This window comes from Bemisia tabaci, chromosome 10 (assembly GCF_918797505.1).
Source record: "Bemisia tabaci chromosome 10, PGI_BMITA_v3".
Taxonomy (NCBI): domain Eukaryota; kingdom Metazoa; phylum Arthropoda; class Insecta; order Hemiptera; family Aleyrodidae; genus Bemisia; species Bemisia tabaci.
Genome location: NC_092802.1, coordinates 14,105,457 through 14,122,453, shown reverse-complemented (window position 1 = coordinate 14,122,453; position 16,997 = coordinate 14,105,457). Strand labels below are relative to the sequence as shown.

Below are 16,997 nucleotides of genomic sequence, written 5' to 3'. Positions count from 1 at the left end.
GCCCGCAATCACATTTCTCGTTTGCAGTGTCTGAAAATCTCCACCTCCATGTTATTCTTTTTACATACAAAATAGGTAGTATAGTAAGATTAAAGGAATTAACTTTATTAAAGTAGATAAAATAAGAAATCTAATTCATTCAAGCTTGCCACAGATTTAACTGACAGAGGAGTCATGACTCCTTGAAGTTTTTGCAGAATTTTCTTCGCACAGAGATGAAAAATCACGGCAGTTTTGAAAATTGCCGTTGAGTAATTTTCCGTTTAAAAACTGAAGTATGACAGGAAGTCTGCGACGTCGCAAACCGAGTTATGTGATAGCCGACTTACACTAGAAATCTGAGGTAACGGGTCTTATGTGATCGAGTTTTTATTCTCTCGAGTACCAAATGGCAATGAAAAGGGAAATTGTCAGGAATTTTCTCATTTTCAGCTTTTCCAAATTAATTCTTAAAATTTTTGTTTGAGGTTATGTTCTATTGTTTTGAACCAAACGATACATCGAACCACTGTCAAATACGATCTATTGATGTTTCAAAACAAATGAGCAGGGGGCGGAAAAATACAGGCGGCCCATGGGCGGCATGTAGGTAAATCTGGCCCTGATCATATTTTTTACGTTCGCTTTTACAGTTGCGGAACTTAGCTCGGAAAAAGGCTGAAACGCAGCCGTCGGATACGTGGTTGTGTACCTATGAGGGTCACGGCTGCAATGCTTTTGCCTATTCCAGCACCCAACTGCCCATCTCACCCACCGAAGTGGCCGCGACCTGGTATGCTGAGAGCGAGGGCTACAACTACACTATTGAGCCGGATCTTCAAAGGCATCCTTACGTTGGTGAGAATTCGCACACTGCAAAAAACGTCTCTTGGACCCAGCGTCCAGACTAGCATAATAAGAACATAATTCTTTTGATTCACTTGAACTTTTGCTTGAATCGGAAGCCAACCATCTTAATAAAATCGTATTTCCTTTCAATTCAAGCAAAAACCCAATTGAGTCCAGAGTATCTTTTCTTGTCAAATTTTTCAAGAGTCTGGACTCACTCATATTCATCATTTATTCTTACTTATTTCTTATGCCACGCGATGGATTTTATACCCCAATTTGATAACTAAGTTTATCATGCTACCTGAGACTTAGAGTGTCTTAATCGCTCCTTGAATAACTTTTTTTCTTAGGAATGCTTCGTAATATTTAAGGAGATCCTTAACATATGTTTAATCTTGCAACTTTCAAGAGAAAACACACAAAAATGATGAAATGTAAAAAAATGGAACTCAAAAGTGAGGGAAAATAAATAAAAAATCCATTTAAAATTGAAAATAACCTTAAACAGAGGCCTTAAACCTTAGTTTACCTCTACAAATCATCAATTTACTTTTAGTCCGCTAAGGCTCCTTTTTTGAAGTTTTGTCAAAAACTTTATTTCAATTTCCTGAGTTTTATTTTTATTAATTTGTTTTCAAAGATTAAAATTAAATTTAAATTAAAAATTGCTTTAAATTTAGGCGAGCTGAACAAGCATTTTCACACCAAAAATATGCAAAAATAACTTATCCTAACCCTCTTTGGCATGAATTAATTGTGGATCTCACATTCTAGGGGACACTAATCTATTTCATAGCTTGCATAAAAAAAAAATAGGGTACCAATTTTTTTTCAAAATTTTAAAGTTAAGGGAATCGATTTTTCAAAAAGGAAAAGTGATGGAATTTTGCAAAATCATGGCACAAGGGGAAATGTTCAATTCCTAAAAACCCCGATCATACATTGTTACAAATTTATAACGCTATGTCATATAGGATTAATTATCTCTCTCCCCCTCCCAACAAAACAAAACAAAACAAAAAAAAAATAAATAAACAAAAAAATAAATGAAAATTAATGCCACATTGAGGCGAGCTGTACAAAAATTTTCATACCAGAAATATGCAAAAGGTAACTGTCCGATTCTATTGGCTGGGCTGACTGACAGACCCTCCTCCCAAGCGCTACTCCAAAAATATGCAAAAATAACTTATCTTAACGCTCTCTGGCATGAATTAACTGTGGATCTGAGATTCTAGGGGACACTAATCTGTTTTGTAGCCTGCATAAAAAATAGGGTACCAATTTTTTCAAAATTTTAAAGTCAAAGGAATCAATTTTTCGAAAAGAAAAAAAAAAACTAATGACATTTTGCAAAATCATTGCACAGGGAGAAAGGTTCAACTCCCAAAAAACCCCGAACAAAAAAATAAAAAATAAACAAAAAAATAAGTTAAAATTAATTTTAAATTGAGACGAGATATACAAACATTTTCATACCAGAAACATGCAAAAGGTAACTGTCCGATTCTATTGGCTGGGCTGACTGACAGACCCTACTCCCAAGCGCTATCCCACTACTGCTCACCACGGGGACTTTTGGCTGCTGGGTTTCCCCCCTGGCCCGGTTCGCCCCTCCTTAGCCAACCTGGTTACCCCGGACTCCTCCAGGGTTACCATATTGATGACAAGCTTAGTGCGGACGCTCGGTCGACGCAGAGAACTGCCAACCAGGACTCCCAGCCTCAAACCATCCAGATTACCCGACCTCCAAGTAGCTGGATTACAGGAGCACACCACGACTCCCAGTCGAGGAAACGGTGAAATGCACCGGTATATAAGCGAGCGGCTACGGGTATCGATCGACGTGGCCCGCCGCACCGGTGTGTTGAGTTTGTTGAGTGGTGTTCAACGAACGTGGTGCTCTGCTGGGAGAGGTTAGGTCGACTCAGCCGTGTTGTCGCTCTATGCAGTATAATTCGGATTTAACTTAGCATTGCATTTCGTCGTGAATAACCTGTGAGAGATGGTTCTGGTTTTTCCAGTTTTTTTTTTTTAAAAAAATTTTCCTTTTTTTTATAAGAACCGTATTTTTTCTTTGTTTAGTCTTTTCCCGTTTTCATATTTCTCATTCTACTTTTTTCTCTTTTCAAATTCTCACTTTTTTGTCTAAACCTTATTTTATTTTTTTCCTTTTTCATTTTTTGCCCATTCCTATGTTTTCTCTTTTTCCCTTTTCCCATTATCATTAAGTCTCTGTTTTATACTTGCCTTCTTCATTTTTCATTTTTTACTTCTTCCCTTTTTCGTGTTTTCTCTTCTCAATTTCCTCCCTTTATTATATTTTCCTCTTTACTTTTTCCCCCCTCTCTATTTTTTCCTTTTTTTATTTTTTCATTATTTTTATATTTCCATTTCTTTTCATTTCTTTATGTTTCACTTTTCCTTTTTTTCATTTTTTGCCTCTTTCATTTTCCCTTTTTTGTTTTTTCTTTGTTTTGTTAATTTCTTTTGTATATATTTTTATGTTTAAATTTTTCTTAATTCAATACTCTTCAACATGTTTCCTTACGTACTTTCTTTATTTCTTTCTTTCTTTTCATTTCTCCCCTTTTTATTTTCATTCTTTCCTGTAGTTTCCCCTTTTATCATCGAATAATCGAAGAATCGATTGATTTTTCAGGTCTTTTCACGCAAATGGTCTGGGCGTCCAGCCAGGCGATAGGTTGCGGACGGCATGAGCGCGAAGATGAGGAGCAGGTTGTTGTGATTTGTTTGTACACCCCACCTGGAAACGAGCCTGGGAAATTTTTGGAGAATGTTCTTCCGTAAGTCATAATTCTTCTCAACGACAGTCAACGTTGAGCTATTCACTACTTTCATACGCGGTTATTCATGACATACGCAACGCTTTACGGAATATTCTACTTCCCCTGGTAAAAATTGGCGATAGGAGCTGCGTTTCAAAATACCATAGGAGTTCTTATAGCCGACTGAAGAAGGCGATAGAAAATCATATAGCTGGCTGTAGAAAGTGGAAAAAATCATACGGCCGGGCTACACGAAGCGATAAAAAATTATGCAGCCGGGCTATAGTTCCTTTCGTCGGGCTTTACACTTTATCGCCTGGCTGTTGCTTTTTCGCCATCGGCTCTAAAAGGCTGTAAGAAATTGTTTAGAAATTCGTGTGCTTTGTAAATCCTTAAGTTTGTACGGAATCACCTTAATATTTACAAAACGCACATTATATTTTCCTTTTACATAATTTGTTTCATCAATTAAAATAAGAATAATCCATACAGAGTGTGCAAACATTTCAAAGTCAAGAGTTGAAAAACGCTGACTCTACGAGATTAAATATTAGAGCCTAACACAAAGCGCAGCAGCGGCGCACTGGCGCCTACAAACCTAACAGGGATACTTCACGCATTGCGCAATGCGTGAAGTATCCCTGTTAGGTTTGTAGGCGCCAGTGCGCGTTCCGCGCTGGCTGCCCGCCCGCCGCGCCCCGCCGCAGCGTACCACGGCGCTTGAAGCAACTATTTCGCACCAGAGGTATTGCACAGTATCATACGAAATTGAAAGCGCTCCAACATATTAGGAATGGTAGGCATCCTTCAAAAGTACGGAGCTTTCCTCGCAAAATAAATCAAGATACTACGGCCAAAAAAGAGAGCGGCAGTCCAAAAACTAACTAAGTCCTAGCATCCGTAATTAGTAACGTTTAGCATACACTTTATTGCCAGGCTGTTGCTTAATCGCTATCGGCTATAAAAGGCTATAAGAAATTGTGTTGCCGGCTATAGAAGCTATTGGAAATCTTACAGCCGCCTGTAGGTCTATCGTATTTTGGAACACAGATTCTACTGCCAAATTTTACTAGGGTCCCTTCCTCGCCTTATCGTATCGCTTTTGAATACGTTCCTATCCTTCCACACGTAAAAATCGGAATGGTTTAATGCTTCTCTCACCCCCCTCCCTCCCCTAAGTGTTACGTATTTCATGATCGGCCGCAAAAAAATAACAGAGCGGAATGGTGAATTTCAGCTGGATCAAAAGTGTAAGGTGCGTTGAAAAAACCGCGGGAATCCTCAAAAACTTAGACATCATTCTTCAAAATATTGTTTTATTTTTAAAGTTTTAATCCATCATGCACCACGTTTAAGTCTAAAAATTGTTGAATTCAAATTAAATGTGAACGTCCTGTATGTCAGTACAACAATGAAATATACAGCTCACAGTTTACTGTTTAGGACTAGAGAAGTTTAAAAATATAATTTTTTATCTTAAAAAAAAAGAAGAAAAAAGGGGAAAAAGAAAAAAATATTTTCCCTCAGTATTTTCCCTGCTTGGACCAAGGCCTCTTTTCTCATAGACTATCCCATTTATTCATCCATTTTTTCTGTTTGTTTTCAATCACAGGATTCCTCTCAGCGCAACACATCCCGACTTCGAGGAAAATAACAAGCTAGAGTTGGACACGAATGCGAGCACTTCTTTGGAAGCAAGTCTTGTCTCTTTGCTTTTCCTCCTTGCATGGTCACGATGTTAGCTGAAAAGTTAGAGATAAAAATGTTTAGTACCCCGAAAGAGCGCTACCAACGGATGGAACGAAAGGAAGATCACCGAACTAGGGGAGGGATAATGAAGTTTGCTCGTCTATCTTGGTCAAGGGTTGGAATCAAAAACATTCACAGCATTTCAAAATTTGAGATATAAATAAAATTTTAGGTTAAGTGGATAGAAAGAATCGAAAACCAAGCTAGTATTGAAATTCTTAATTGGAGGGATCATACAACATAAAAACGCGATAAATACTAAAGAAATGCATAGTTTTTATTGGGGTGAAGAGAAAAAATGTCTGGATTTCATATCCGTTGGAACCGAAAATCCGAGAACCTATTATATTGGACTGCATTTTGCAATTTGGAAATTCTGGCTTTTCTGGAAGAACACTTATGTGAATAGGGAAATCAATGGCACATATGTTGTTTTTAGACCGGGCGAGAATTTATGGTTCCAAATTGCAAAATGTACCGTTTAGGTAGAGGTAAAGTTAACCCCGGCTAGATTGAATGAAAACAAAATTAAAATATGCATGTAAAAATTGTAACACTTGCTTGACCGACTGTAGAAGCTTTTGGCTCATATGATAGTCAAAACACCAATAATTCTTTGGAAATAAATAATTATCCTATTCAGAGTTATATTTCTTATCAATTAGGGAAGTTCCGCGTCGATTTTCCTGACCATGTTGTATGTAGACTTTGCTAATGGAGTCATGATCTACAGGCTTGAAAGGAAATAAAGATAGTATTGAAATATTCGAAAGTGGCTGCATGTTGAGATTAGGTACCTACACACATCCACATAGAAGTTTTGTGGAGGAATGAGAGTAGAGTGGAGGCAAAATTCCTTACTGTCGGTAATTTAAGAAAAAAAAAAAAAAAAAAAAAAAAAAAATCGAAAAAAAATCGAAAAAAAATCGAAAAAAGTTAGTGATGAATTGTTTTCCTTCAGTGCTTTTCCTTTTTCTTTTTTTCTCTCTCTCATGTACGATGTGCATAAACATAGGGTTTTGGACTATTCTCTTTTCATTATTGGATTTGCAGATGATCCGAAAACATATTTTTCTACATTCTTAGATATATGCGAGACTTGTACCACTGACAAGTATGCTGCCTTTTGCGATAACTCACAGCCTCAAGTGCTGAATTTTAGCTCGTTTATTTTGATCTGTTAGTGCCTAATCCTGAATGGCATGACTCATGGGCTCTCTTCACACCCACCGAACATTCCAGCCTTCGAAATTGAAACTCAAGTGCAATCACCTATGTCCTCAAGTGCTATTTCTGCATAATCCAACCATACCACTCATGGAGATGAGTGAAATTTTCGCGGAAAATAGCATTCCACTTTGACTCGTTCTGAAAACATTGACACTATTCGAAACAACTCGAGTACCCACAAACAACCTCGAGGTATCTGTAGTAAATAATACGCCTATACTAAAATTTGCATCTTACATTCATCGAAAGATATGCACATTTCATAGAATGCAAATGATTATCTTGGACACATTTGTAAAGGCCCAAAATTAACATGGATGACAGGTAAGCGCTGACTTAAACCCAGGACGTTCTCTCGAAACTCTCCGAGTTCTCTCATGGTCCCTTGGGCCGGATCCTTGGACTAAGCAAATGAAGTGTTGAACTTATCTCTTTTAGTAGTGATTATGATATTACCAAAAACATTTTGAGCAAAACAAATTGCTCGAAGTGCCTATTTGCATTAAATATTCCATCGTAACATGCACATTTTGACACAGAAAAAGTGACAGTAATTATTTTCCAATGATAACAATTAATTTATTTCCGTCTTATGCATGCTTATATCACTGAAATTAAAGCACCATTGGTATAAACTTTTTATATATTTATTTTTTATTCATAGTTTCTAAGAACGCACAGGCAGCTTGTATACTAAAGCGCCTCAGATAAATGGATGGATACATTTCATTCAAATTGCAAGTTTTACTGATTGTTTACAAGTTTTTTTTTTTTTTTTTTTTTTTTTTTTTTTTTTTTTTTTTTTTTATCAATGAACATTTTCTTGGGTTAACAAGATTCAATACATTATGAGAGAAAAAAAGAGAAAAGGAAGAGTCCCTGCTTTTATTTTCGTCAAAGTTCTATCCGTCCGCAAGTCCAATGAATAAGAATTTTTAAATTTCCCGCCAAAGCAAGATAGTGCATACAGTACAAGCAAAGTGCTCTATGGCTTGAAATACCGCGATTTTGGCGCCGATCATCAACAGTCAGGATGGCCGAGCGGTCTAAGGCGCCAGACTCAAGGATTCCCCTTGCCCGTTCCGCGGGTTGAGCGTTCTGGTCCTCTCTGAGGGCGTGGGTTCAAATCCCACTCCTGACACATAATTTTTATCGTGAAATTAATTTTTATTTTGCTCCAAAAGAAGTAGTCAAGTATGGTTGCACCTGTTAGACGATTATATTGTGGGTTTAAATCTTCACTTTTAATCATTGATCCGTAATATTAAGTCGGCGCTCACTGGTCCTCTTTGAGGTCGTGGGTTCTAATCCCACTTCTGACACTTAATTTTTAATATGAAAATAATATTTTTTTTTTATTAAAGAAGAAGCTCCAATGTATTTCTACAGTTGTTTGACGATTATATTGTGTATCGGGAAAATGCTTTATTGTTATTCACCATTATGCCGTACTACCTATCAAACCAGCGTTAACTATGAAGTATCCATACAAGTTCCGTGCTTTGCGGGACGTATCTGAGGGTGTGGGTTCGAATCTCATTTTCGTCATAAAATTTTTATAGAGCATAGAACATTTTTTTAGCTCATTTAACAGTTCTAAAGAAGAATTAGGTTTTTTCTTGTAAATATAAATGTAAAAACTGATATTATCGGGTATCACATGAAATGTACACCGCTTGTGTGTCGGCACTGAGCGTGACCGTCGTCGTAGGCATGTTGTTTTTTTTATTTTATTTCATTTTTTGGTTTATTATTCTTTTTCTTTATTTTGTTTTACCTTTTGGCAAGCGGTATTTTGAGTTCTTTAAACGTGTTCCTTAAGATTCAATAAACTTTAAAATTTGATATTCATGCAAAAAGGGTCTACATGGCACATGGGCTCCTTCCATCGACGAAAATATTTTATTTTTATTTTCTTAATAAATTAGACATCTGCTTTACTGTCCCTTCCTGTATAAAAAAGCATTTACATTTCCGTGGTTGTGTGATGATAAAATTTGGAAATATGTAAAAATCTTAAAGGTCTAGTTTTTTGCCTCGAAAGAAACTCTACACTCCTGCCTTTTTTTTAGGTCTTATTGCTTTTAATAATAGAAACAATAGAGCTGAAAAAAGGGAAACAATTTAAAACACCAAATTTGGCAACTATAAATGAAATTAAAGCCTCCTCCTTAGTTTTCCCTCATCTTCCCAGAATAATATGACTCATGGGTCTTATTGTTGTAATCAATTACAGATAAATCGTTTGTAATGCCAATTTTCGACACTTAAGTAGTCTGTAGTTATGTTAATCAATGTAGTTGAATGACACTTGAAGATATCTCAAACGATTCGCAGAAATTTAGTGTATTTAATCTGAATCCATTCAAGCAAAGGTTTTTTTTCTTTCTAATTCATGAATATTAGTCATGATTCGGATGCCACAGGATATAAATACGTAAATTAGTCCACCCATGAGATTCAATTACTTAATTAGGGCATGCATCTTTTGTGCCGAGTAGGTAAGGTTAAAACATATTCTTGAGAGTTTGAATTATGACGTGAATGGTTAAAAATAGGTTGTATGTTTAGATTCGCGCGTGAAGTGGATCGCACATGCACACACACCGAAAAAATATCATTATTAAAATGAATTCTTAATAATAGTCGTTATAACTAATAGCTGTGGTATTTTCAGCATTAAGCAAAAATTCTTCTCATCCTTTAAAAACTGTATCACACGGTTTTTTTTCTATATTTATTGTAAACACACAATGGAACAAATTGATATAGTCATTTTTATAGTCTGCCTCAATCTTTACAAAGTTGTTATCACGAAACAAGAAACGTATCTATGTATAATGGATCACTAGACAAGGTACGAATTTAAGCATTGTGATACATGTTTCTTAGCCAGAAGTTCACGTAGAGCACGATTCGCGCAACGAAAACTAATGAAACAAACTTCAATGTTGGACTATAGCTCTTTTTTTCCGGCGCACAGTAGTTCGAGTTATACAGTGGCGTGGCGTGAATAATCGATTATCGATATCTCGCCATTTGAAACTATGGTAAAGAATCGATTACTAAGGTGTTCGCTGCGAACACCCTGATAATCGATCTTTTTTCATAGGTTTAAATGGCATGACAATCGATACATCGCAATTCACGCCACGCCACTGCGAGTTAATTACACTGTTAAAAATCGTTGATTCCGTCCGACGGAAAATCCGGAGTGAGAATGAACACGGGAGTGCGGTTCAGCGCGTAGGTGCTGAGACGGGCTGCATGTGAAGTCAAAGCACTCCGCACCGGAGCTGCAGTACGGCCCGGAGTCACGCGCACCTTCTCTCCCTCGCACTAGCGCTATATACTGTCTCTCCTCCCCTTTAAGCCTACCACTCTCAGAATGAAAATGAAAAATTTAAAGAGAAAAAAATAGAAAAAATAATAGAATAGTGGAAATAATAGAATAGTCGAAATTATGGTATAACAGAGACAAAAGAAAAGAAATAAAATAAAGTAAATCAAATATATGATAAAATGAAGTCAAAGACTAAATTGAAGTAAATAATTAGAGGGAGCAAGGAGATGAAGAAAAAAATAAAATAAGGGAAACAACTAAATGATGTTAAAGAATAGAATGAATTTTAAGAGTAAAGTGAAGTCCAAAAATTATGATGAAGTATTAAAAGAAATCACAGTAAATATAAAACAAAGTAAAGGAATGAGAAGTAAATAATTAAAGAGAAAAAAATGAAGTGCTTGAAAAAATAAAATAGAGTGAAGAAAAAATAGAGACAACAAGGAAATAAAACAAAGTAAAACAATAAAATATAGTTAAAAAATATAGTAAAGTAAACTAAATACACGACAAATCCAGGTAGATTGAAAATATTTTAGCGGCCCGTTCAAATCGACGTTAAATACCGTTTTTGTGTCACTTTCATGCATCGTTCGCTATAGCTCAATCGGTAGGGTCGTCGGTCAGTGTTAGGTAGGTCCCGGGTTCAATTCCCAATTTAGATAGAAAATTTCTGACCTTCAAAATCGGTTAAATCACGTACCAATGGTTTCATTATTTTTATTTTTCATGGTTTCAAAAATTATTTCCACAATTAACCCCTTTCCACCATCCCCTAGCTGCGAACCCCTAAATTTGCGGCTCCCGCGAATCCGTCCGGCGTCGGAGTGATTTCTATGCGTACGGCACCCAAAATCCGTCCAGCCGATTCTCCGTCGGAGTGACTCCTCGGTCCGGCGAAGTGAGGGCCCGTTCTTACTCGCGCTTGTGCGGAGTCTCACTCCGTTTTTTTTAACAGTGATATTAGAGAGGTCGAACAGGAAATTTTTGACTAAAACTGCAAATCTGGTGTTTATGTCGTCACAATTCGAATTTCAAGGGGTGCCTGCTCTGCGTGAAAGGAAATTTCACGAGGAAACCAATGGAATCGCTCTTATACCCTTAAAATTTTGTAATCACGGAGTTATAAGCGTATGAAGTTTCCAAATTTTGTCCGACCTCTCCTATAGACTCGATCCACTGTGCGGTGTAAAATCAGGATCCAGGTCCCTTCGTTGCCGCTCGCGGCAATTTCGCTCTAAAAAGTACGAACGGCCTCTTTCTCCGATCCCTCGGGACCCCCTCTCCCGGATAGAACTCTTCCAGATAATTCACCTGGTTAGACGTAAAATACAAATACCCGTCTGCTCCCACGCTAAAAGTATCCACCCAAAGGATCCTCTTATCCCTGACGAACAGCACAACCATACCCGTTTCCGGATCAAACATCGAAACCCCACATTGCTCTGCGTTTCCTGCGTAGACAACCCCATTGGAGTCAGTGGCTAATCCATCAGATATGCCTACCTCACCCAGAACTCTAACCGCCGAAGCAAGCTCATTGTCTGAAGCACGATCCCGAAGAAGGGCTGTTGGAATAGAGTACAAGAACCGACCGGCGATGCTAGTATAGTATAGTGTGTCCAACTTCGGTGACAAGGCAATACCATCAACCCCGTTCGTTATAAATCCAAAAGTTTTAGCATCGTAGAGCGGCTCACCGGCGACGAAAGGCACAGTGCCGAAGATACTGGTGACGGTGCGGTCGCCCGCCAGAGCGCGATACGACTCGCCTGTCGCCAGGTTGAGAACCACGATTGCGTTCTCCTCGCCCGAGTCGGTGATGTAGGCGTAACGCCGACCGGTGTCGAAACGCACGTCGTTGAAGTAGGAACTCGGCTTGGCGACGGAGGGAGGAAAGAGATTGGTCTTAGTGACGTCATCGGTGCTCAGGTCGATGGAGATGAGCTTCGTGCCGCCCGGAGATGCGAGTAGCCTGGTTGACGTCATAGGGTCTATAACGCGACCGGTGTCCAGGAGCCAGAGGACGTCGTCGAAGTCGATGACGACGGACTGGACGGAGAGCAAGTAGTTGCTCAGGCCTTTGGTCACGGGTGTCTTGCCCCGAGCGATGGCGCCCCCTGGCGGCTGGCTGAGGGAGGCGTTGGGGTAGGCGGTCTCGGTGTCGAAGCCTGTCAGTTCTGCGACTTGGTAGACGTTGTTGGAGCCGGTGTAGGTGGTGGCGGGATCGAGACCGGAGGGGTAGCAGGAGAACTTGCGCCCGGATGCGGAGACAGCGATGCCGGTTGGGAATTCGTCTTCGTAGAGGTGGATGACTTGGAGCCGGGGGTCGCGACCTAGAGTGTCCGCGAGAAGGTTGGGTTCGATGTCGGTGGTTGTCGCCCAAGGCACTGAGACCAGGATAAGGGTGAGGATGCGTGACGTCATCTTGGCATGGAGCTCTCGGTATGCTGCCAACAAATGATTATGTGAAGAGACGTCTATGTAGAGTACCTGTATAGCGAGAGTATAGACAGATGTGAAACTCCGAAAATCCATCAGGCCTTCACCGATGCCTCCGCGAATAAAGTTAGGGCCCAGAAATGCAGCCAACCTATGAATTTCAATTGTCCAGAACGATTTATTAATACAATTCTTACGAACCATCGTTTATAAAGCACGTATTTGACTTAGTTTTTGCATAAAATTACTCATTTTTGTGGAAGAACGCTCATTTATGTACTTTCCTAGCCATTTTCGTAAGAATTAGAATCTACCGACTGGCAGTGAAATTTAGTGCGTCAGAAGTTGGTTAGAAGGGTGGCTGCACTTTTGGGCCCTAAGCCCTCCATGAAGCGATCTGTCCATACTCTCGCTATACAGGTACTCTCCCAGATAAGACATAATATTTTTACAATATTGGGCAAATATTGTCAGTACTGTCGCAATATTTACACAATACTGACAATATTTTGATAATATTATAATCAAAATTATTTTTTTAGAAAATATTTAAAGAATCATCATTTAGTATTTTTAAAAATAATATGTTTACCCAAAACATCATAAAAATATTTTCAAAATATTTGTATTTCAATACTGTAAAAATTTATATCGTGAGAGTATTTTTAAAATATCAGTACATATAATATTTATATTCAAAATATTTATTATATATTTTAAAAACATTTTAAAAGACAGTAATGCATTGGTAAGTATTTTCAAAATATTTTGAAAATATTTTAAACAATAATACTGCTATTCAAAATATTTTTAAAATATTTTCGATATCCTAATCGGTATAAGTCATCATACTAAATGCCTGCCCATAACGAAAAGTATTAAACATAATAAGGCTTAGATTTAAGACGTAGCTCAAATGTGTTCTTTCTGAACAATTATCCATTATTTTCAACCTTATTATTCATAAAGGTTATTGCAGTTGTTGTCAAATTTAATATAATATAATATAATATATATTTTTTTGCCTCCCAAGAAATTGTTGAATTTCCACCTCCTTGAGGTCATTTTCAATGTATTTGCGCGTGATCTCAGTTTATTTCTTTTTTTGTTTCGTTTGTAGTTCATGTACTGTTGTGAATATTATCATTGAATGAGAATGTTATCATTCATTCACATCTGGTTGTTTATTTTTTATTTTTCAAATTTCAAATGAAACATTTAAATTCAACTGAAGAAGAAATTCTTGATCTCGTGTGCTTATTGGTCTCCTGTAGAACTTGCACTTAGTAGCTGTGCAGCTGTGAGATTATGGCAATCGCACCTGCATAGTCTTTATGAGGAAGACATCAAACTGCAATCAAATGCAAAATGCATCTCAGAATGTCGATGAAAAATTTAAAGAGAAAAAAATAAATAAAATAATAGAATGGTGGAAATAATAGAATAACAGAGACAAAAGAAGAGAAATAAAATGAAGTAAATCAAATTAATGATAAAATGAAGTCAAAGACTAAACTGAAGTAAAACATTAGAGGGAGCAAGGAGATGAAGTAAAAAAACTGAGATGAAGAAAAAAATAAAGTATAAGGGAAAAAACTAAATGAGGTTAAAGAATAGAATGAATTTAAAGAATTAACTGAAGTCAAAAAAATTATGATGAAGTATTAAAATAAATTACAGTAAAACAAAACAAAGTAAAGGAATAAGAAGTAAATAATTAAAGAAAAAAAATGAAGTGCTTGAAAAAAAAAAAAAATAGAGTGAAGAAAAAAATAGAGTCAGCAAGGAAATAAAACAAAGTAAAACGATAAAATAAATTTAAAAAATATAGTAAAGTAAAAAGTAAAATAAATACACGGACAAATCCAGGCAGATGGAAAATATCCTAGTTGCCCGTCCAACTCGACGTTAAATACCGGTTTTAAGTCACTAAAATACATCGTCTAGTGAAGCTCAATCGGTAGGGTCGTCGGTTAGTGTTAGGTAGGTCCCGGGTTCAATCCCCAAGGTGGATGAAAAATTTCTAATCTGCAAAATCGATTCAATAACATCCCAGTGGTTTCATTATTTTTATTTTTCATGGTTTCTAAAATTATTTCCACAATTAACCCTTTTCCACCATCCCCTAGCTGCGAACCCCTAAATTGATTCAATATTGGTGTAGTATTGTCTCAATATTGATATCCAAATACTTTCCCTTTGAAGTACTGGCACAGTATTCTCAGCCAAAGTATTGGCACAGTATTTATGCCAAAAGGAAAGATGGTGTACGATTTTAACATTGGCTCAATATTTAACCAATATTGGCCCAATGTTTGCATAAATACCAAAACAATATTGTTTAAATATTGGCTAAATATTCCTGTCTTATCTGGGCTACGTCTATGTAATTGGACGTATTTCTGTTAAACGGAACTGAGCGCCAAATTGAGTTCCTTTCGAGGATTTTAGAATCCCGGATAGCGCGTTCTGTGAAACAGACCTAATCGCCGTGGAAAAGTATTGCGAATATACAGGACGGAGCGAGCATCGCGTTCCGCAACACCCGCCAATCCATGCCCCCCTCTCCCTTCCTCCCCTATAGCGCTTGGTTCCGTTTGATAGAAGTACCTTGAATTGGACTGCATTTTGCAATTTGGAACTATTAATTCTGGCTCTTCTAGATAAACACTTATGTGCGCAAGGAAACTAATAGTTCATACGTTGTTCCTCAATTGAGCCAGAAATTACAGTTCCGAATTGCAATATGTAGTCCAATTATGTAGTTAAAACATTTTACCCTTTTCGTCGGATGCGTGCTGCTGAGACATTTTGATCGTGTATCTGTATCGTATTTACCAATAATCTAAAACTGACTAAACACTATTATTATCAATCATAATGACCAGAATGGAACAACAGGACTTTTCGGTCATTAAAATGTAAGATACGATTCATCGTTGGTCGAAAAGAGGATTTGTGAATTTTTCCTCGAAATTTATTTTGATTTTTTAGTAAATAAAGGGACGGAAAATGCCGACTACATTTAAAATGTCATATGAGGGACTTGAACTTTTTTGTCGCCCCTTCTCTGCACTGATAAAAATATTTGTGTTCTTGTGTTACTTTTGGTTATTATACGAAGTGAAACACAAACCAACTCAGTTGCTGCGTTAATTTTGGTAGAGTTTGCGGTGAATTTAGCGCAGAGAACAATGAAGAAACCCCCGTGTGAACAGGTGACTTGGGTTTTTTTTTTTTGTGTTTTACATCCCGCGTATTAACCAAACTTTCGTGTGGCGTGTTCTCTCTGTGTGGGCCAACTTCAAGGGAGAGAAAATAAAAACAAAGTATTAATAACGATGATAATAACGAGATAAAAGGAAGAATAAAAAAAAATTCGAAAGGAGGCGATAAAGGTAAAAGGAGTAATAAACATAAGGGGAGAAAAGGAAGAAAACAGAGGCATTTTTTAAGGTTTATAGGGCTATGAAAGAAATAGAACATTTACGCTCGTAATAAACACGTTAGTATAGTTCAGTGGAGTAGATGCGGCCGATAAAAATCACCCAATTGGCTCAGATGAGATGGGAGACTCCGCCTTTCGATGATGTGTGCGGAGAGACTCAACTCTGATTGGAAGTTAGGCGTCTGACCCTTTTGACATGAAAAGGCCGTAGAGGGCGACACGCCCGTTTTATTCACGCCCGCCCATCGGTGGGGTTTTGCTACTCTCTCATCAGTGGCGTGGCGTGAATTGAGATGCATCGATTATTATGCCATTTGAACCAATGGAAATGGATCGATAAACAGGGTGTTCGCAGTGAACACCTTTATAATCGATTCTTCACCATAGGTTTAAATGTCATAACAATCGATACATCGCAATTCACGCCACGCCACTGTCTCTCATGTATACTAATTTATTTCGAGATTAGATTGTTATAATAGAGTGCCATCATAGAGTTGACGAGCAGTAGTCGATGAGCATTTATAGAGCAAAAAGGCTGCTCCTCTAACAGCAATTGAAAGGAAATGAGTTAATGAAGCTTTCCAAATTGCTGTGAAAATATAATTAAGAGCTCACTAGAATATCGATAGCCAAAGTTCAAAACCATGTATCTCCGTTTGTGATGATGCAAACTGCCTGTCATACCTACTTCACTTTTTGAATGGATAACTTGTCACCTTAATTTCTTGAACACTTCCTTAATGTGGAAAACTTGTCAACTTAATTTCTTGAACACCTCCTTAATGTTTCATCTCCATGTAATAGAAATATTCTGTTTAAATTTCGAGCTGTGAAGTCGGCTGGTTTTCTTTCGAAAAAATAAAATAGAAACAGATTTTGAAACACCGCAACGGAGATACGTCGTTCTGCATTTAAGTCATCGATATAAAATAAATTACATCTCTTCGTTTACATATATTTGACGCACTCAGGTACCTCCATCTTTTTAAATTCAAATCACTGGTAAGAAATATACAGTTTTGAGTCCAAGTCTTCAATGGCATAAAGGATACTAAAATCTAGGCTGCAGGCATGTTCTTCAAAAAATAAAATTAGGAGAGAAAAAGCACCTGTGAACGGTTACTTACGTGGTTAGTTGATAACAGAACTGAGTTTTGTGAAT

General features: G+C 37.4%; 2 protein-coding genes and 1 non-coding gene across 4 annotated transcripts in view; 2 read left to right on the top strand and 1 right to left on the bottom strand.

Moving 5' to 3' along the window:
• LOC109037751 (uncharacterized) overlaps positions 1 to 6,013 on the top strand; it is a 28,168-nt gene extending 22,155 nt beyond the window's left edge. The window contains exons 7-9 of one of the 2 annotated variants that reach the window (XM_019052566.2): positions 633 to 837; positions 3,494 to 3,638; positions 5,233 to 6,013. In XM_019052566.2, the coding sequence (XP_018908111.2) occupies positions 633 to 837; positions 3,494 to 3,638; positions 5,233 to 5,362 (480 nt within the window). In that variant the 3' untranslated portion in view covers positions 5,363 to 6,013. Of the gene's footprint in view, positions 1 to 632; positions 838 to 3,493; positions 3,639 to 5,232 lie in introns of those variants that run through there. The other variant, XR_002009494.2, reaches the window with a different exon arrangement.
• A 1,613-nt stretch (positions 6,014 to 7,626) lies between these two features.
• Positions 7,627 to 7,740, top strand: TRNAL-CAA (transfer RNA leucine (anticodon CAA)). Its single transcript has 2 exons — positions 7,627 to 7,664; positions 7,696 to 7,740. It is a non-coding gene; the product is annotated as a tRNA-Leu (tRNA).
• A 2,907-nt stretch (positions 7,741 to 10,647) lies between these two features.
• On the bottom strand, positions 10,648 to 12,421 carry LOC109037660 (major royal jelly protein 3-like). Its single transcript, XM_019052429.2, has one exon. The coding sequence runs from the start codon at positions 12,367 to 12,369 to the stop codon at positions 11,137 to 11,139; it is 1,233 nt and encodes a 410-aa protein (XP_018907974.2). The 5' UTR covers positions 12,370 to 12,421; the 3' UTR covers positions 10,648 to 11,136.
• Positions 12,422 to 16,997: the final 4,576 nt, after the last annotated feature.

Coding starts and splice junctions, on each gene's coding strand:
- LOC109037660 (XM_019052429.2), bottom strand. CDS start 12,369: ATGACGTCACGCATCCTCACCCTTATCCTGGTCTCAGTGCCTTGGGCG.